The 20,449-nt window shown below is 46.9% G+C and overlaps 8 protein-coding genes across 8 annotated transcripts; 5 read left to right on the plus strand and 3 right to left on the minus strand.

The window, feature by feature from the left end:
* Positions 1 to 641: 641 nt before the first annotated feature.
* Positions 642 to 1,769, plus strand: N7495_009272 (uncharacterized protein; the record flags this gene model as incomplete). The annotated part of the gene is made up of 1 exon (XM_057211923.1): positions 642 to 1,769. The coding sequence occupies one exon, from the start codon at positions 642 to 644 to the stop codon at positions 1,767 to 1,769; it is 1,128 nt and encodes a 375-aa protein (XP_057058786.1).
* Positions 1,770 to 2,577: 808 nt separating this feature from the next.
* Positions 2,578 to 4,472, minus strand: N7495_009273 (uncharacterized protein; the record flags this gene model as incomplete). Its single annotated transcript, XM_057211924.1, has 4 exons — positions 2,578 to 3,906; positions 3,970 to 4,208; positions 4,266 to 4,374; positions 4,422 to 4,472. The coding sequence occupies 4 exons, from the start codon at positions 4,470 to 4,472 to the stop codon at positions 2,578 to 2,580; spliced, it is 1,728 nt and encodes a 575-aa protein (XP_057058787.1).
* Positions 4,473 to 5,955: 1,483 nt separating this feature from the next.
* Positions 5,956 to 7,580, plus strand: N7495_009274 (uncharacterized protein; the record flags this gene model as incomplete). The annotated part of the gene is made up of 6 exons (XM_057211925.1): positions 5,956 to 6,057; positions 6,111 to 6,243; positions 6,302 to 6,490; positions 6,636 to 6,706; positions 6,757 to 7,139; positions 7,199 to 7,580. The coding sequence occupies 6 exons, from the start codon at positions 5,956 to 5,958 to the stop codon at positions 7,578 to 7,580; spliced, it is 1,260 nt and encodes a 419-aa protein (XP_057058788.1).
* Positions 7,581 to 8,280: 700 nt separating this feature from the next.
* N7495_009275 (NADH:flavin oxidoreductase/NADH oxidase) lies at positions 8,281 to 9,604 on the minus strand (the record flags this gene model as incomplete). Its single annotated transcript, XM_057211926.1, has 2 exons — positions 8,281 to 9,378; positions 9,434 to 9,604. 2 exons carry the CDS (start codon positions 9,602 to 9,604, stop codon positions 8,281 to 8,283), a joined length of 1,269 nt encoding a protein of 422 aa, XP_057058789.1.
* A 1,050-nt stretch (positions 9,605 to 10,654) lies between these two features.
* On the plus strand, positions 10,655 to 11,779 carry preB (alpha-factor pheromone receptor STE2; the record flags this gene model as incomplete). Its single annotated transcript, XM_057211927.1, has 1 exon — positions 10,655 to 11,779. The coding sequence occupies one exon, from the start codon at positions 10,655 to 10,657 to the stop codon at positions 11,777 to 11,779; it is 1,125 nt and encodes a 374-aa protein (XP_057058790.1).
* Positions 11,780 to 12,332: 553 nt separating this feature from the next.
* Positions 12,333 to 13,663, minus strand: N7495_009277 (amphiphysin; the record flags this gene model as incomplete). The annotated part of the gene is made up of 3 exons (XM_057211928.1): positions 12,333 to 12,355; positions 12,410 to 13,423; positions 13,480 to 13,663. The coding sequence occupies 3 exons, from the start codon at positions 13,661 to 13,663 to the stop codon at positions 12,333 to 12,335; spliced, it is 1,221 nt and encodes a 406-aa protein (XP_057058791.1).
* Positions 13,664 to 14,797: 1,134 nt separating this feature from the next.
* N7495_009278 (IscS subfamily cysteine desulfurase) lies at positions 14,798 to 16,375 on the plus strand (the record flags this gene model as incomplete). Its single annotated transcript, XM_057211929.1, has 2 exons — positions 14,798 to 15,895; positions 15,953 to 16,375. The coding sequence occupies 2 exons, from the start codon at positions 14,798 to 14,800 to the stop codon at positions 16,373 to 16,375; spliced, it is 1,521 nt and encodes a 506-aa protein (XP_057058792.1).
* A 2,021-nt stretch (positions 16,376 to 18,396) lies between these two features.
* On the plus strand, positions 18,397 to 20,179 carry N7495_009279 (uncharacterized protein; the record flags this gene model as incomplete). Its single annotated transcript, XM_057211930.1, has 5 exons — positions 18,397 to 18,561; positions 18,626 to 18,820; positions 18,875 to 18,969; positions 19,025 to 19,667; positions 19,727 to 20,179. The coding sequence occupies 5 exons, from the start codon at positions 18,397 to 18,399 to the stop codon at positions 20,177 to 20,179; spliced, it is 1,551 nt and encodes a 516-aa protein (XP_057058793.1).
* Between the last annotated feature and the right edge of the window lie 270 nt (positions 20,180 to 20,449).

Here is a 20,449-nt window from a genome sequence, read left to right on the forward strand (position 1 = left end):
GTCTAATCATGATTAATATACTCCGTTATACTGCAAGGTGAACATGGGATGAAACAACTTAATTGTGGTTTGACAACGTTAATTTCTATTCTGTATCCTTGATTTATTTATTTATCTATATATCTATCTATCTTTCTGCCTGGGAGAAAAAACCTACAATCCTGGCTGTAATCCTAGATAATCCTTGACTCTTATAGGGTATATATGGAGAAATACTAAGATCATTGGAGTGCTCAGACCACCTGACTTCTAGCCCCGACTCTCATTTCCCAAATCCCCGTTATCCCATTTCATCTCTATTCTTCCTCTCTAACTTTCCTTCTCTTTCAACCTTCGATCTTGAGACACGGGCCAACCGTTCTCCTGTTTCGCTGATTTTTCACTTACTTTGAGCAATGCTATTCCTTTGTTCTTAATACACTCCTTCAACGCCCGGGCTTACTTTACATTCATGACCTAGCGCTGACACGACTTGACGCCGACTGAGCTTTACTCTTTCACTCTTTCTATCCCCTCTATCTCTCTCTCTCTCTCTCTTTCACACACACCCACACACCTTCCAAGGTCATCACATTCTTTCCTTGTTCATCCCCGTTGATCGGATTGTTCATATTTCAACCCCACCCCCCTTTTCGCCCATCATGTCTGAACCCACTTCTCCGATCTTTCCCCCTGCACATTCCCTCTTCAAGCGATGCGTATCATGTGGATCCTCTTCCCCGGTCTGTCCGTCCTGCCCCTCAGGCCAGACATGTACCATGACCGCCCAGAGCTGCAATGAATGTGCTACCACCAAGTGTGTATCAACCGGTGAATCTAGTTCAGCACCCGCAAAATCCAAGTCTGAAACACCCGCCATCGCCGGTGGTGTCGTGGGAGGAGTCGCCGGCATCGCTCTCATCGTCTTCCTAGTATATTGGTTCCTCATTCGCAAGAAGCGGCAGGAACGCGCGGCCCAAGCAGAGAAGAGTAGCCAATTCACAGCTGCCCGGGAAGAGCGCAAATCAACACACTCCATTGCGTCAACCGTCCTCACTCGTGCCTCAAACGTCATTCAGATCGCCTACATTCCCGGCGTCACCAATCGAACCCCTCCGCACAGTCCAAACACGCTTGTCCCACCAGTGCCCCCACTCCCAGGTGCCCACCCAGACCAGCACTTCTTCATGCCCGGTGACCTGCGAGACTCCACATGGACCACCAGCACAGCAGGCGGACACCAGAGCTTCTCACCCACACTACGAAGCAGCGTCGCAACAACCATATACCGTAGCGATGCAATCGTCAGCGAAACCCCAGCCCAGCAGATCCAACGCTCCCGTGCAAACATCGTCAGCGTGCACAGTGGCCAAAGCACCCCCAGCACCCCAACAGGCCCCGTCCCAGTCCTCATCACGCCTCGGGACGCACCAGCCGTACCAGCCATTACGCCATCCCAATTAGCCAAGGCAGACGCAATGACGAACAGTGGCTCATCCATCGTGGCCCGAACAGTAATGGCCAAGCCCGTCATGGTCCGCGGCCCCTCACTAAAGAAGAAGGACGAGCAAAAGAAGGCTGTCGCACCCGCAGCACAGGCAGAAACGCCCGTATCAGCACTATCATCTCCCAACAGTGGTGTATTCGACGGCCAAAAATCCGCCTTTGAAGGAGTTTCCTCAGAAGAAGACAATGCGCCTTCAGTCGTGTCTTCGAACCGTCTCTCAAATCAGACACCGCCCCCACGTGTGCAAAGTCCTTTCGCGGATGAACACGAGGTAAAGGGATAGCTGAGCGAAAAAGAAAGAATCGGACTTGTTTATTTTTTTTTCTTAAATTTCCCTGTGATTTTTGATTTCTCATGTATTTCATTTTGCACCCTTTCTCTTCTTGTATCTACGGATTCCCCTACAGTTTCGTCCTTATATATATATACATCTTGGCCCGTTATGTACAGCGCACCGAAAGTGGGGCAGTCAATCAAATCCAAATTGGCAATTTTTATCGAAGTCTACCTAGTAGATCTTATATAACATAACTTTGGAAAATGACTTGCTCAGGTCCCTGTGTAGTTGGAATTGCGATACTCTTGATTATAAGATTACTTCTAACCTTGGAACCTTCAAGGTATTTGCGGAAAACATGTCATTCCGGACTATATATATCTCGACCTCTAGGACTCACTTCAATTTATTCGGACCGTTTTCTATCATCAGCGAACTAAATTGTCTGACAATAAAGAATCAATATTAATATCCTTTGCCCCTTCATCTTCCTCAATTTTACAGAAAAAGAAGAAAAAAAAAAGAAAGTGAGGCAATTGTCAATCTTTCATTAAAAATACTGCAATCAGTACTAGTTAACCTTGGGACATTACTTAGGTATTCACAAAACGTAATTCATACTGAGAGATCTAGCCCTTGGAACATGAAAATAAATGGCTGAATCTTTTAATGTTAGAATGTAAGTGAAGCCTAGGCAAATTGCTTAATCGATTCTAAATCACATCAAAGCCACCCCAACAATATATACTTCGATACAAAAGGGTATGTACATACAACCACAACCATCAAGTCAAGTAGTCAACATTGCAAATATCTAAGCCTGCCCAGACTCCTCAAGACCCATGCCACGCCCAATCTTTCGGATAAGCGCGCGTTTCAGAAATGATTCACGGGCCAAACCGCGCGTATGTCTTGACCAGGAGTCAACACCGATAACGCCGCGGACCAGCGCAGACTGTAGAGCGTACAAAGCATGTTGCAGGCCCTGTTCCTCGGCGACGAGGTCGTAGAGTTGTTTGCCTACAACGGTTGGGGCGACGAGGACCTCATCGATTGGAGGGAGGCCGGATGAGATGTCTGCTGAAGATGTTACTGTTGAGGAAGGGGCAGATGCTGATGCTGAGCCTGATGCTGAGCGGGTCTGGGCGTCTGCTATTGTTGCGTCTGCGCGTTGGATGGAGTGTTGGAGGGTTGCTGTGTTGGATTGCAGGGTTGCGTTTAGATTGTTTAGGATGGCGATTTCGCCTTGGAGGGTTGCCATTGCGGCATGAAGAGAATGGGACTGGGAGATGAGGGACTGGGCTGCTATTTCGGATTGCGAAGCTTGCGTTTGTAGATTCTCGGCTAAGGCTTTGGAGACTGCGCGGAGAAGAGCGTCCTTTTCTGGATTTGGTGGGATTGGTGGTGCTGGTCCCGAGGGTGTGAATGAGGGAAGCTCAAGCTCGAAGGGTGATGTGAGGAGGTCGGGCGTCTCTGTCTTCGGTTTGGGTGCTGCTGCTGCTGCTGAGTCCTGGTAGTTTTGTGGATAAGGTGATTGCTGGTATGGGGGTCCTGGTTGCGGTTGATATCCGAGGTATTGAGACGAGGTTCGCTGGTGTTGTACGGACACTGGTCCGGATCCCAATCCATGGGGTGTGTGCTGGGGACTGTTGATGGGGCCAACTGGTCCAGTGTTAGATCTGTTGTACATTGCTGGAGGCTGAACGCCTTGTGGCATGGGATGCGGCAACGGAGCTTGCGCATGCGCATATTGTTGACTGGGCCAACTGCCTCTATTGTCCTCATGCATATAACTTGACGGGGAGGCTTGTCTATGTTCATTTGATAGGTGCGGAGGTAGTGGTGGACGCGGGGGAGGTGACTGGTATCGTTCCGCTATCTGCGTCGGCGGCTGGGGCTGGGGCTGGGGACGAGGCTGCGATGACCCTGCTTCAAGCTTTGGAGGCAGCTGTGGAGGTGCTTGGCTGATCAATACCGGGGACTGCACATTGTTCTGAGCCGGTGAATGTCCCATACCAGGTGGTAGAGGAGGCAATGGCGGGGGTATTTGTGCCCGCAGTTGAGGTGGCTGTCGATATCGGACTGGAGGTTCCTTGGCGAAGACATCACGAAGGATAGAAAGGAAATCGGCGATGTTCGATTTCTGTATTTTATGTACGAGATTGTCAGTTGGATATCAACAGATCTTTTCTGGTGGATAACTGACATCCCACGTCTCGGCCCAATGTGCCAGATAGTGATGATATACCCGCCCTTCCAACGTGACATGTTGCCCTACGCGGACCACCATATCTTGCGGTGGTGTTACATATACCATTGGAGCTTCGCGTGAGTAAGTATTAGGAATCCAAAGCGTCACAGGGAAGCGGTATGTTGAGCCTCGGAAGACGACAGGTAGCGTGCCAACCACCTGGAGGAGTAGCGCCGAGGAGCCATTTTCGTAGGCTAATGCGCGCGAACTGTTAGATCAGTGGCTAGTGATGTATTGGTGCTGATACTCACTGTAGACATCGGTTCGAGGTGAGAGCGAAGGGTACTTGGCTAGCGCATTGACCACGTCGTGGTAGGCACGATTGGGATCGTGGTAGGTCTGTTTAGGGTCGTGGTGATCCTGGAAATGGGTCAGACTAGTGTCTTCGATAATCAAAGAGTACATACTGTAGTCAGAATTGAGTATAACCAGTTGAGCGTCCGCTGGGGGACCGCCATTTTGTGAGGGAAGTGGGATGGACATTAAAGATTGAGGTTGCGATGTTGGCCTCCGCACCTTCCCCGCAGCCTTGGCTTCGTTACTGAATTTACAATCGTATTCATATTTTTGGGGTTTATAACAAAGTACTGAGAAAATGATTATATCTGACTTAAAATGAGGTTTGAGGTTAAATGATTTTGATATTTTCTTTGAAATATCCAAAATTCCAAAATTCCAAGATTAGTGTAAGTGTTTACATTCACTTGACATATGGATATAGATCCCCGGAAGTCAACAACCTTGGAAGCTCGGGGCCTGGCCGGGACCTCAGGGAGGACTCAGCACTTCGAATAGTTCCCTATTACCCACCTGCCCATTGAGCACAAATCATCCACGGATCCACCTATCTAGGTGGGCGAGCAATACATTTATAAGAGGGTGCCATGGTTGCAACGAGGATTCGGAAAATTCTCCCTTAAGTGGGTTAAGAACTCAGAAAACTTGGAACTCGCCTTCCCCGGAATACGATCAGATATATTGCTGGTTCTAAGGGTCTAGAGGCTTTAGACTCCTGAATCGGGTGATATTTCCAAGGTTGTCAGATTTATGTAGCTGAGCCTCATACAGCCTCATACAGCCTGACTTACAGGTGTATCGACAATTGTTATTGGTAAATGAATTGAAACCGTCCCAGAAAATGATACACTGGACGAATAGTCTAAAAATCGAGGATAGGCCTCATACCTGGGTGTAAGCACTCATAATGCAACGCACGCGCTAAAGTTCAGCTCGCATATTCCATAACTGGAAAGCGTCGGTGATTAGAAATGTTGTTGACAGATACTGCACTTGATACCACCTAGATTGCATATGTATTCTTCTTCACACAGGTTGATAACCTTGGAACTGTACAAAGAGACACTAAACGTGTGAAAAGTTATGGTTATGGTTAGCTAGTGGATCCGTGGATCCGTGGATCTGTGGATCCTGTCAGGTGAGTATAACTTAGTCCGCCTCTGCAGTTCTCAGTAGTCAGCTGCTAGTATATACCCCATATCAGATCCCGTTGTGCCGAATTGACGCATATCTGTGGTTACGGGTCTCGGAGCCGACCTATTATCTCCACTACATGAAGTAACTGAAATCCTGATTTGCAAATAGTCATTACACATATCCAAAGAGTCAAAGACAAACCCATGAACTATCTTCGGGGTCACTGACTTAAATGCCGGCTCTCTACCATGGCTTCTAAATCTCAAAAAAAAAAGATTTTGGGCGGGATTTCTTGATTTGGACTCGCCTGGTGGCGTTATCAGCTCGAACCAACTTTTGTGTCCGGATCTATGATCCATGCACTCTAGGCTCAATAGGGCTTCGGCAGAGACTTTTTACTCTGCAAGAAAAGTGATGGATTCAAAGGAAAGAAACGGCTATTCATCCCAAAATTAAAACAAAACCCTCCTCTGCTTGAAAAGCGATTTACCTCGCTTGAAACTGACCATGGCTGTCAACATGAGGCTGTTCCAATGTATTCTCTTGGCCCTAATAGTTGTGGAGTTGCAAGCCGCCACCTTTGAAGCTACAGAGTTTCCTGAATGCGCAGTATGTACAGGAAAACAGAAGACTCCACTTGCGCGCAGCTGATCATCTTCCAGGTCAATTGTAGCCAGAAATTGTTTACAGATTGTGTATTGAGCAATAACACTACATGTGTCTGTTCGCCTAGCTCATGGGCTACCGAGTTATTGGACTGTGTTCAGACAGAGTGTCTTTCCAAAGACATCTTCAGTAAGTTACAAGTTGACTGGTAAGGGCTTCAGGGTTTCATTGAGCTAACAGCTTCAAGCTACAAGAAGACTATGGGAGAAAGGATGTGATATCCCAATTCTGAAAGGACCTTCGGCTGTACAGGGCTCAACGCTGGTGCCGTTAATCCTCGCGACAGTCTTCTTCATTGGAAGAATCTTCGCCAAGAGCAGCGGTCTAGCTGGTGGCTGGGGATGGGATGATTATACCATCATAGTCTCATTTGTGAGTATATAATGCTGAATATTGGAATGCTGCCTATGTACCAACCTATTCATAGATCCTAGGAGTCATCTTGTTTGCTACGAACACATATAGTAAGGCGACACAGAACACACCTCACTGCCAGGAAGCCTGGAACTAACAAGACCTAGTGATTGCCTCCTTGGGATTCGGTCAAAACATCTGGGACATTCCATTTGAGACTATCACAGAATTCTACAAGGTTCGATTGACTCTTCCCTCGCGCACGTTCCAAACTAACACAAACTACAGGGTTTCCAAGTCGTTGCTATAACCTACAAGATCCAGATTTCTCTAGCCAAAATCTCTGTCTGTCTCTTCCTGCTCCGAATCTTCCAAACCACCTATTTTTGTCGAATTTCATACGTCCTGATCACTGTCAACGCCCTCACTGGTATCGCCTGGGCCTTTGTCGACTCCTTCCGCTGCATACCTATCAAATTGACTTGGCTTGGCTGGACAGACGAGGTACCAGGGACATGCATCAACTTCATCGACTCGATACTCGTGAATTGTATAGTCAACATCATTGTCGATTCGATCATGGTCATAATGCCTGTATACGAAGTCGTTCGGTTAAAGTTGCCTATGCGGAAGAAGCTTGCTGTCGCACTGATGTTCATTGTAGCTTCAGTGTAAGCATATCCCCTTCTAGCAAAAGTATTTTATGTTCGGATACTGATGAAACTTACAGTCTCACCGTCATCGCCATCATACGAGTCGTGGTCTTCTGGAATAACCGCTGGGGCTATAACCAAACTTTCGGGTTATACCCAGTAGTCCAATGGTCCATCATTGAAACCCAAATCGCGGTCCTCTGCGCCTGTCTGCCTTCTTCCCGCGCTATCGCTGGTCGGTATTTCCCTGCCTCAATCGGTGGCACCTCGAAACCTACCTATCCCTCTCACGGAGTGGAGTACTCGGGTAGTACTAGTAGGACTGCACCCGGGACTAACGTCGATATCAACAAGTCTATTACTTATTCCGTCAGCTATTCTTCACACTCGGAGGATGAAATTTCCGTGGAATTGTTTGATGTGGAGTTGGCTAAGCGTCCAAGACCTAGCTTTTTTTAATTTCTCATTTCTTATTTCTCTATAGCCGTATATATAGTTCTGGGCAAGTTTATACCAATAGATACGGCCAGCTCAGGGTAAACTCACTCCCGACATTATTCTGATTCTCCAAGTTTTCTTGCCTAACTTGACATAGGGGAGAGAATCCCGGAGGTTGTGTATTGTGTAGCTGCTTCGATCCAATGGCCCACACTAGGCCGAAGGGACAGCAGCCCTATCAGTATGCTTTTGGATACATACATCTTTGCCATGTGAATTTACGTGGTGGTTTGGATTCAACTCAAATCACTTATCAATGATGCGAGGCTTCAGTGTACCTTCCCAAAGCTCGGCCACACTTGCCAATAAATGATTCTTTTCCATATTCTCGATTGATACTCATCACATTCTGCCTCGATTGATCGAGACAGAGAGTGTTATCATTATTAAAGAAAGAATATGAGAATGTAGAAAAGCAAAAGACATAACTAGAGTATATATTCAAGAAAAAGATTCAAACGAGACATTCAACGGTATGCGCTAGTTACCTGACCGAATTTTGTTTCCACTCGCCAACATAGCCCATCGTGAGGCTCTACGCCACATCCATGGCCCTTGTCTCCAAATTGAATAACTAGTGATTTTTGTAGAAAGTAAATTGCTGTTCTTCATGAATCATCTCTAAGGTTCTATATACACTATACTATGCAACTAAAATACTCTAATCAAAGAGGGATGCCTTCATCGAGTTAGGCATGATGTAATCCGATGCAGCACGGAATGGGGTGAATCCCCAGCGGATCTGTCCAGGCATGGCAATCTCCACATCTAAATCCTTCGCAAAGGCCCAGACGAGACCATTGTCACGCTGGAAGCCACGACCAACCAAGATGACATCAATGTGCTCCTCATTGAGGACCTTCTCGGCCAGTTGGCCGTTGTTGATCATACCGACGGCGGCAACAAGCAGCTTGTCACCGACAGCCTTCTTCACAGCAGTGGCATGGGGGACCTGGAAGGCAACAGCGGACTCAACCTTCTGCTTAACGTGAACACCACCAGTACTGATATCGATCAGATCGATGGCACCCTGCTCAGCGAGACGGCGGGCGAACTCGACTGTGTGCTCAAGCTTCCAGCCCTCCTCCTCAGGCATGCTCTTCTCGAGCCAGTCGGTGGCCGAGACACGCAGGAAAACGGGCTTGTTAGGGCCGAGGACGTCACGGGTCAGCTGGGAAATCTCCATAGAGAGACGAATGCGGTTGTCGAAGCTGCCGCCGTACTCGTCAGTGCGCTTGTTGGACGATGGTGAGATGAAAGCGTTGAGCAGGTATCCGTGAGCATTGTGGATCTCAATGAAGTCAACACCGGCTTCGACGGCACGACGAGCAGCGGCGACCCAAGCGTCCTTGAACTCCTGGATATCCTCCTTGGTCATTTCCTTGGGGACAATATCGTTCTCAGAGAAGGGAATAGCACTAGGGCCCTTGACGTTGTCGGTCCATCCGCCGACGGCATTTGTGGCAACGCCGCCGCCCAACCAAGGGGGAGTGGACGAGGCCTTACGACCAGCATGGGCTAGCTGAATACCAATCTTCTGGCCTTGGCTGTGGGCGAACTCGATTACCTGCTTCAAAGGAGCAATCTGCGAGTCTTGCCACAAGCCGACGTCACCGGGGGTGATACGGCCTTCGGGAAGGACAGCAATGGCCTCCATGATGATCATACCGGGACCACGCATGGCAATACCACCGTAGTGGGCCATATGCCAGTGAGTTATGTGGCCATTATCAGCACTATATTGACACATAGGTGCAACCTAGGGGGTACAGTGAGCACATGGTCTCAGAGAATGAAACATGAATACGACTTACACCGATGCGGTTTTGGAAGGTCAGCCCTCGGATAGTCAGGGGCTTGAAGAGAGTCGGGATGGGCTTTCCACTCGATTGAGGATTGCGAGCAGTTCCAGCTGCAGGGCTCTGAGCTGGAGTGTAGAAGGACACTCCTTGAGCGGCTGGGGTGGGAACATCAGGCCAAGACATTGTAAATACCTAGGTATAACTTTTGCAAGAACAGACTCAAGATGGAATTGAAGCTTTGAACAGCCCTCCCATTAGACTATATATAGGGACATTGATTTCTAATCTATCTGATGAAGACAACGCAATATGGGGCACTGAGCCGCCGAGCCCACTGTCCCACAGTATCCATCCTTGAATGCCGAGATCCAGTAAGTTCTTATTTGGAGGGAATTTTGGGCGTTCTGGCATGGTTTTGAAGGATAAATCATGCAATCAATCTAATTGGGAAGCTAAAACTTGGAATATGTCTGTAATTTTGACCAAAGTACCATTTTGACGTTGTTGAGGTTGGAGTAGAAGAAAAGAAAGTCTCCGTGGTGTCTGGGTCTATCGGTCTAATTTGATCCGATCGGTCTAATGTTTTCCCATCGATTCCACTTTATTCAACTTGATTTCTTATCTCTCCGTAGCATTGGTGACTTAGACAACAGGGGTTAATGGCAAGTTAGGGCATTGAAGTAACATCAAAAATTACTGAAGGCTTAATACTATAAATTCGGTTTGTCTCCGTATTGTGATTATGTAATTATATGTGCATAACGCCACAACTCCACAACGCCACAGACCTAGTATTCTGAACCATTTCAGCCTTACTTCTTAAATGTACTCGTCATGAGACAGTAGCAGTCTAGAATCGAATAATAATTAACAAATTGGCAGCAATCAGGCCGATAGATGGTAACTAAATACTGTTTTATCTTGTCCTTTGTCTGTTTGTTAGTATTGTTCCCGGCTCCACTTAGTATTGTTCTTCCTTCCATTGAACTTCAACTTCAACCTCAACCATTGAATTCACCAACCATTGATGTAACTGCCTCAATCCTTTGTCTGTCTTGGACTTCAAGTCTCAAGATGAATTACTTCCAAAGCTGTGCTGGTTCAAAGCCAAATACTCATCTTAGATCCTGAGTCTTCATCTCTTCTACAACCTTCTTCATCTTCTTGCTCAACTTTACCAGTCAATTTTTCGATTAAAGCAGCTTCAAAGGCTTCAAAATTGCACTCTATGCAATGTATTCCTCGTCAGAGTCATCCTTTGATCCTTTCACTCAGAATGTCACATTCCAGAACGCTCAGAGCGAGCCCTTCGTCGTTTCCGTAGATCAGTTGGACTCGTTCGTCCAGTACAATGTTCGTATCTGCATCAACTATGGATGCCAGCTTGGGGCCTCAATCGTGCTCTTCGTGATTCTTCTTCTCTTGACTCGACGTGAGAAACGCACCTCGGCCGTCTTCATTCTCAATGTTCTTGCTTTGCTTTTCAACATCATTCGTCTGCTGTTCCAAGTCATTCACTTCACCACCGAATTTGAGAATGTGTACCCGTACTTCTCCTATGACTACTCTTCAGTTCCACCCAGTGCATATGGAATTTCAATTGCAGGTGTCATCTTCGAGACCTTCCTCGTGATCTGCATTATGATCTCCCTAGTGCTACAGGTGCATGTGGTATGCATGACACTGCGTCGACGCTACCGCCACCCTATCCTAGCTCTATCAATCCTGATGGCCCTAGTCCCGATTGGAGTCCGCATCGGATGGACAGTGGAGAACATCATTTTCATCGTCACTCTCGACTCCATGCGCGTAATCTGGGCATTTGAGAGCGGCCTCAACATCGCCATAACCACTAGCGTCTGCTACTTCTGCACTGTGTTTGTCACTAAGCTTGGCATCGCCATTCGCCAGCGTCGTCACCTCGGTGTTCACGATTTCGGTCCCATGAAGGTCATTTTCGCCTGTGGATGCCAGACCCTGACCATCCCAGCCCTGTTCTGTATTCTCCAATACGTCACCACCGTACCTGAACTGGCTTCTAATGTCTTGACCCTGGTGGCCCTCTCGCTTCCCTTGTCATCCATATGGGCCGGTGCTACCCTCGAGAACTCCCGGAGCGCCTCATCCGCACGCCCTTCTAGCCGCCGTAACCTGTGGCAGGCTCTTGCCTTTGGTGCCGACAGATCGACTCTACATTCGAAGGAAATGTCTAGTCAGATCACTTCGCAATCAGCAACCTTGCGTAATTACTCGGGTGTCCACACCAAGTCGCAGGACTCACAGTCTCCACTGGAGATCTCTGTCGCCCATGATATCTCTATCAACAGTGCCCGACGCAGTATTTCTTCGATGGTTTAGAGACCTTTTGCAGATTCACCTGGTTCAGCGTTTATCGCGAACACTTGCAATCCCTTCTTTTCCCTATGTTCATCTATTCGACGTATTGAGGGTTTAAGTCTGACGAGGCTACATATGCCTTACTAATCCATAATCTTGATCTCCTTAGTTCAATATCTGAAATTCCAAAGAGAAACAATTGATAGTACGGATTAAAAGGTAATAGTAAGCAGTAGGCAAAAAAGCTTTTAAAACATAACACGCCTGGGAAACGCATCTGCCTGCTTCCCCACTTAAACAGCCCGAGCTGAAGCCTAGAGCTAAGCCACAGCTGAACTCAACCCGGGATAATTTGACTAAGCACACATTTACTAAGGATGAAATATCTTACTAAGACCACGACAACCACCAATAACGGCTCTATTATACTTGTAATTCACACGGCAAGCTAATGGCTTGACACTCCAAACTGCATGAGGCTGAAACGAGCGAGAAATTAAGATAAGAATCATAAGTTATTTACACACGGGACACTTCTGGGTAGAGTCAGATGGGACATATAAGTAACTCCAAACTAATTCAGCTGGACATAGTTGGCTAGACGTAGATATTAGTACAGACCTGGAACTACACTGAATATGACAAACTTACCTGGGAATTGACCTTCACGGCCGTTGATCTTTCCAGACCACCACTCATTCGTGTTATTAGTACGGTGAGTGATTGCTATCAAATCGCCAGCAGAGAATCCAAGATCACCGTGGGCCTGAGCCTCATAATCATAAAGCGCGGTGGCTACCTCAACCGGTTTCAGGTGAGCAGGCTTTCCTCGTGGGATTGGTGGGGGTCCCTTGCCCTTTGCAGCTTCAGCTAGATCAGGAGTGGCGCCGTCAGAGGTGTATGGCGGCGGGGGGTTCTCATCGACATTGGAAGAAGCCCGGCTTCGCCCACCAAACTTGCCATCTTCTCCCTTTCCTAGCGGATTCAACCGGGAGGAATTGGAACGCTTTGCAGCCTGTGTTCTAAAATGCACAATCTTCAAAGCCTCGGCTTGCTCCTGTACATCGCCGCGCTTCATATCAAAGGCCTCTTCAATATCCAGATCGAGGTTGAAGTAGCTGATATTCATGCCATTCATCTTCTCGTGAAGAGTATAAAAGACGTTGAGTTGCATATAGTAGAAGGATTGGAATAGTGGGCGGATAAACTCGGCTTCGAGGGTAAATAGCTTGGGTAGCTCGTCCTTAAGCAGATCGTTGTAGTAGTTGAATTCCTGAGTGGCTGACTCGACATCCGCCTCGGCCTTGTAGAGAGCCTTTTCATCCTTGAGCGATTTGTCCTTTTTCTCTTCCAGCTTCTTTAGCGTGGCACGGTGACGATCGTAGTCCAACTGCTTATGGTCTCGTTTGGTGGCAACCTTGCGAATCACCTTGATCACCTCCAACAACTGATCGGCGGGGCTGATCACTCGACTCTCGATCATTTCTAGCTCTGGACCCAGCGCCTCCTGTAGTTCACGGACGATGGCCTGATAATCCTCACAGGCCTGAATACCCTCTGCATTTCCCTCAAATTGGAAGGAGTTTGGATCGGAGGCACGTCCGGAGATGGGCTTGTAGATTTCCTCGACAGCTTGAGCGAATTCAATCTGGTGGCTCATCATGCCTGTATAAGCGGTCAGTTTCCCGCTGTTGAAGAAGGCTTCAAGCCGATTTCCATACCGTTAATTGCAATAGCATATTTTGATGATTCATCGTGCAACTTCTTTGTCTCCCTCTCGAGCTCCTGAAATCGGCGTTCGGCATCCAAGTACACCGCATCTTTGGTATGTTCACCAAGATTGAACTTGACTTTGAACTGTTGTGGCGCACGAGCGAGACTTTTAGTAAAGCCTTTGAAACTCATATTGACTGTGTAGAAGGTGAAAGGGGGATACTAAGTATATTGAAGAAGAGTCTTCGAGAGAAGGATTAGTGGGCTTGAGGCGGGGCGATCGGGCTTTCCGCCAATGCTAAACTATGACATAAGACTTTCCGATTTCTATGAAGAACAGTGTGGCTTAGTATGAATAAGCCCTTTTTCGGCATCATTTTGTGGCGTATAATGACGTGTGAAAACTGACTAGTAAATACTCCGTACTTAGTTCTCCTATTATTCCAAAGTTGCAGGCACCAGTATTTCCAGCCCTACCGGAACTTCCCTGTACTTTCTATGGCTACTAAGAGACCGAGATAACCCTAATTGTACGTACTACGCATACTAAGAACTCCTTACTTAAATCACTATTATAGTCCGTGCATAGAAGGGTTATTTATGTTCCTTGACGTAGTAGCATAAAATCACATGATCTCCCACGTAACTACGAGCAACTGTTATTTAAAGGACCAGAGGAAATAAGTTTTGACAACCTATTAGACTATTTGTCTTACTAGTCTTTCTCACACTGCAGGCTATGGTGCTTTAGGTTGTTGAGCCCTCTAGCATTTTTAAAATGCTGCTCTGTTGGCAGCCACTGCTGCGGAGGTCAATATAGAATCATGTCAATTCTATACTAAATTCCATGCTTAGTTGTATTCCCTATTCTATCTTTCCGGGGTTAGTTCCATACCCTATTCCATACCCTATTCTATACCCCATTCTATATTCAATTTTATACTCAATTCTATTCTCAATCCTATTCTCAATTCTATGACAGCGGACCTCAAGTGGCTCCCAATGTTTCAAAAATCTAATGATATACTCAACGGCTCTACCACGGTTTCGCTACTGCTTTCTAATAGCCAGAAGACATTAAGAGATTGAACAAATGTAAAACTATACCTAGCTCTCTACCATTATGTACCGACGTATTGTTTGTGATCTCATTTAGTAATCTAGAATATAATTTATTCTTAATTGAATAATTTATGCCTGAGGTCTTAGGTGTCAACGGCTTATTCGGAGAACATGACTAACGCCGCATGACCGAGAACCCCGAGATAAGGGAAAAATATCCCTAAAGCTTGTTTTCATCTTCATGTCCCCCACATCACCACAATAATGTCATCTGCTGCCCCCGTTGCTTGGAGACATGCATCCCGCGCCTATTCGAGGCATTTATCCTCGGGCGCTTGGACAGCCCCTCGTGCTCTAGCTATTCGCAGTGCTCGATCATATACCACCGAGACCAAGGCCGCCCGAGCCCAGATCAAATTGGACACCGCCATCAAGGGAGAACAACAGTCTTTCACGAAGCAGACTGGTGTCTCTGCGCAAAATGTCATACTTCCCAGCTCATCGGCCTCTGCTGATGCAGCTTTAAGCCCGACGGCCGGAATCCTCAAGCAGGCTACTGTCATGGACCAGGGCACCCGTCCTATCTACCTCGATATGCAGGCGACCACCCCCCTGGACCCCCGTGTTCTCGACGCCATGCTCCCATACCTCACTGGAATTTACGGAAACCCACACTCGCGCACGCACGCATATGGTTGGGAGTCGGAGAAAGCCGTGGAGCAGGCCCGTGAGAACATCGCCAAACTGATCGGCGCCGACCCCAAGGAAATCATTTTCACCAGCGGTGCGACCGAGAGTAACAATATGAGCTTGAAGGGTGTGGCGCGGTTCTTTGGAAGGTCCGGCAAGAAGAAGCACATTATCACCACCCAGACCGAGCACAAGTGTGTGTTGGACAGCTGTCGCCATTTGCAGGATGAGGGATTCGACGTCACATACCTGCCCGTTCAGAACAACGGGTTGGTTCGCATGGAGGATCTCGAAGCAGCAATGCGCCCGGATACTGCCATCGTCAGTATCATGGCTGTAAACAATGAGATCGGTGTGATCCAACCCATGGAGGACATCGGTCGTCTCTGCCGGTCGAAGAAGATCTTCTTCCACACTGATGCTGCTCAGGCTGTTGGAAAGATCCCACTTGATGTCAACAAGCTGAACATTGACTTGATGTCTATCTCCAGTCACAAGATCTACGGCCCGAAGGGTATTGGTGCCTGTTACGTTCGTCGCCGTCCCCGTGTCCGTCTGGACCCAATCATCACCGGTGGTGGCCAGGAGCGTGGTCTGCGCAGTGGAACCCTTGCTCCCCACTTGATCGTGGGATTCGGTGAGGCATGCCGATTGGCAGCACAGGATTTTGACGTAGGATATATACACTTGCTTGGAGATATTAAAATACTAACATCTATCACAATATAGTACGACCGAAAGCACATTGACCGTCTGTCTAAGCGCCTGTCCGATGCCCTGCTTGGCATGGAGCACACCACTCTGAATGGTTCCCCCGATCACCACTACCCCGGTTGCGTCAACATCTCCTTCGCCTACGTCGAGGGCGAGTCCCTCCTGATGGCCCTGAAAGACATTGCATTGTCCTCCGGAAGTGCCTGTACCTCAGCCTCTCTTGAGCCCAGCTACGTTTTGCGAGCTCTGGGTAGCAGCGATGAGAGTGCCCACAGCAGTATTCGCTTTGGAATTGGCCGTTTCACCTCTGATGCGGAGATCGACTACGTAATCAAGGCAGTTCAGGAACGTGTGGACTTCCTTCGTGAGCTGAGCCCCTTGTGGGAGCTGGTTCAGGATGGAATTGACCTGAACACAATTGAGTGGAGCCAGCACTGATCCATTCCAATCTTTCAATTTACATTCATTCCAATGGTTATTGGAGGCGGAACAAAATTTATAATCCTCTCTAGCTAGGATGGCGTTCTGGTTTAGTGTAACAGCTTAGTGTAACAAGTGCAGAATGGAATTACTAGGTACTTTTGTCGCAAATAATTTTTCCAGTGTCTGGAATGTATCTCAAGACCCCCAATTACTTTCAAGAGAGAGAAATACAGACAGAAAAATAGAGAGAGAGAGAGAGAGAGAGAGAGAGAGAGAGGGAAATGGAGACGGATATAAAGATGGATATCGCAGGTATTATAGGGCTCGGTAAGATATTTGCAGCAATTAGCTGCGCAGGTAAGATACAATACTGTATCCATACAGACATGGATATGCACGTCATCGCGAAGCAGAATGGCAGAATCAAAGAACCTCACCACCTTAAAGAATTTGACCCACTCACATACCTTTTACTTTAAATCACGTCAATCATAGCCTATCGGTGCTACCGGTGCAAGCTCAACATGGGAAAAAGCCCGCCAATGCAAGCAAGATCATCTCACTACTATTTTAGAGTGAAAATGTCCAGTAGTAAATAAATAGACCGGACTTTACTTTGCCGCTCTTAGTACCTGGATCCAATCTCTGGAGACTATTCTATGTTCTGACCGGCGGCTTTTCATCGTCATGGAAGATGTCTCAATGCTCTCGAAGATTTAGTTAAACAGTCCACGGGTTTTAGGAGGTTCGAGCTTATACAGGATGTCAGATAGTGGCTTGCAAGCGGCATGCGCGGTAGAGTGGCTGCGTGGGGACTCGAGTTTCGGTGCTTACGACTATATTTGAAGACAAATCTCAATCAGAAAAGATTGAGATTTGAAGGTAGCTGTTCCGATGCGTCTAGAGTGTTAACCCGAGTCGTAGCCCAAGTTTTAGCCCCATCCTCCTCTCAGTACTTAGTACTATGTATAAATACTAAAATAGCGTCGAGACTATCAATATCGTTATGTTGACTAGTTAATAGTTAACTTTTGCCGAGCTATTAATCTAAATGTGACCTTTCAAGTCAGTTATGGCCCCAAATATCATGACTCTGATCTACCTATGTATCCACTTCCTTCTATGTACGTCGTAGTTATCGCATTGCATATGCACACGAAGTACGACGTAGACGCTACAAGCAATGATCCGATCAGAAAGAATTGCGACCAACCATATATTTTATTCACTACAGTCCCAGTTGCCGCGGCGGAGTGGATTCCATATCTGGATCGATGGTGGCAAGGTCGTACGGGATAATCCCAAATCATTGGAAGCGATTATTTCCGAGGAATCCAAGTCAATACGATCAATGCCCAAGTGGCTTGCAAAATCCAAAAATCCAAGAAGACAAAGGAGATATACATGTGTTCAGTCTATACAACGAGATCAAGAGGCCATATTAAGCTTTAAGGATCCCGAGTATGGGACTATGAGTGATTGTACTTTTATAAGCTATCTTCGACGACACGTCAATATGTCCATTCTTTAATGGATCTAATTAGATCTAGTTAGTAGGAATGGCGAATTAGTTTTCTCCACTGTTGGTGCCTTTGATCAAATCCAGGTGTCATCATGCACGCTGATAAAGGTATAATACTCGGCTTCTATTGCGTAATATTAGCTACATTCAAGCCATCAGCAATGTTTTGCGGGGAAGACCGAAATGTAAATACAGACATAGCTCAGTTCTGTCTATGACTTCTTTGACTCTTGAAATTTGATAATTTAAGAGTGAGAAGATATAGGGATGGAATGGTCTTTGCATACTTTATCTGCGGTACGGGCTAAGCTTTGTTTAAGGCTAAGCATTGGAAGAATGCGAGAAAATCTGCAACCTTGGCAAGTTTCCTTTACGGAGTAAGACCGATAATTACCCTAGTTAAAAACATGACGTGATATCCCGCTGTGATGAGTCCACTACCTTGGAAAGTATTTATCTATCTAGGTAGTATCGCTGTAGTGTTTTGAATGTTGATAGAGCAATTCCGATCGCGATGACAAGGGACACTGAAGCCGGAGTTAGCTATCGTGAGGAGGACGAGCAGATTGTAAAGCCCCTCAAAACGTGGAAGGGCTATATCTGGGACACATGGGAGCTTCCCAAGGATCAGCGCTGGTTGCTGTTTAAGCTTGACGCTTTCGTCCTGACATTTGCATCTGTGAGTTAATACTGTTAGATTGAACCAGATAAATGGAAATTAATTTCTAACAATATTGGTGCAGATCGGCTACTTCCTCAAGAATATTGACTTGACTAATGTCCAAAATGCCTATCTTAGTGGCATGGAAGAGGACCTTGGCATGTATGGCAACCAGCTGGTGACCAGTACATCAATCTATACAGTCGGCTACGTGATCGGTCAAATACCTTCCAACTTGTTATTGACTCGCGTTTCGCCTCGATGGGTTATCCCAGCAGTAAGTACGATCTCATTTAGTTATTACCGTACTTGTACTAATATTGGATAAAAGCTCGAAGTTGGATGGGGCATTGCCACTATCTGTACATCATCCATCAAGTCATACCACAGTCTTTATGCTGTTCGATTCTTCGTCGGCCTCTTTGAGTAAGACATTACTCCCAACACACAAGCTCCTCTATCAGGCTAATACATTCTGCAGATCTGGCTTCTACCCTGGCATCCACTACATGCTTGGATCATGGTACACACCTCAAGAAATCGGAAAACGCGCTATGATTTTCTGGGTCGCCGGCTCCATAGGAACACTATTCAGTGGTTTCCTACAAGCAGCGGCCTATCAGAACCTGGACGGCGTCAACGGATTTGAAGGATGGAGATGGCTTTTCATCATTGACGGCATCATCACACTGCCACTTGCTATTGCAGGATTTGTCTTCTTCCCTAATCTGCCTGAAAGTGGAAACAAGACCTGGTGGATCACGGAAGAAGAACTGGATATCTCACAAAAGCGCATGAAGGCTATCGGCCGAGCTGGCAAGCAGCCTTGGACAATGGCCAAGGTGAAGAGGCTTATGTTGAGCTGGCATACCTATGCTTTGCCGTTGCTCTACATTGTCTGGAACAACGGATGGCCTCAAGCAGGCATGGGTTATTGGCTGAAGAGTTTCAACAAGACACCCGCACCTGTTCCCGGGGTCTCATTTACCGTGCCTCAGATTAATGATCTTCCTCTTGTTACTACGGGTATCTTCATTGTGGTTGCTCTCATCTGGGGATTCCTATCTGATGGTCCGTTGCGTGGATCACGATGGCCATTTATTTACATTGGCGCAGTCATCACTGTAAGTTTGATTCAACTTATTCTTCATTTATTTTAGACGTGGCTAACCTTTTTGCTCAGATTGTGTTCTGTGTGCTCTTGCGCCAGATGCCCCTGTACACCAACATCCACGGCCGCAAAGTAGTGTACTGGCTCAGCAATATTGGACTCGGAGCAGGACCTCTGATTCTCAGCTGGATCAATGAGATCTGTTCAGACGACACTGAAAAGCGAGCATTGCTCGTCGCCTTTGCAAATGACTTTGCTTATATTGTACAGGCAGTGGCCCCCAACTTCGTGTGGAAGACAACTGCATTCCCAGCTGCGAAAGAGGGATATCTTTGGAGTATCATCTTGCAAGCTCTATCAATTGTCCTGACTATTGGTATTCAGTTCGGGCTCTGGTGGGACAAGCGCAAAAAGAGATCTGATGAAGTATCCCAGATTTCCGCTCCTGACAGTGTCGAGAGCCTTGATCCTGATACAAAGGTTCCTCGGACACAAGCTACCGAGGCATCATCCAGATTGAGCTAGGGAGAGTAATGAACCTTTTTTCCCAAAGGATGCCTTTGATAATTATATTATCTTTATTTAGACTAACGACAATAAGTCGTTAGCAGTAAAATAATCACATGAATAGTTACAACTCCAGGTTGAACTCTAGATTTCAGAAGCCCTCTCAATCCTGTGATATCCCCACAGGTCATTGGGTGGATGGTTAGATCCATTGTAAGGTACCCAGGTACCTTACCTAGATAGGCTGGGCTTTCCTAAATCAACAGGCTCAGTGACTGCTCAGTGAGC

Source organism: Penicillium taxi (genome assembly GCF_028828555.1).
Source record: "Penicillium taxi strain IBT 34144 chromosome Unknown utg000006l_segment0_segment0, whole genome shotgun sequence".
NCBI classification, from domain to species: domain Eukaryota; kingdom Fungi; phylum Ascomycota; class Eurotiomycetes; order Eurotiales; family Aspergillaceae; genus Penicillium; species Penicillium taxi.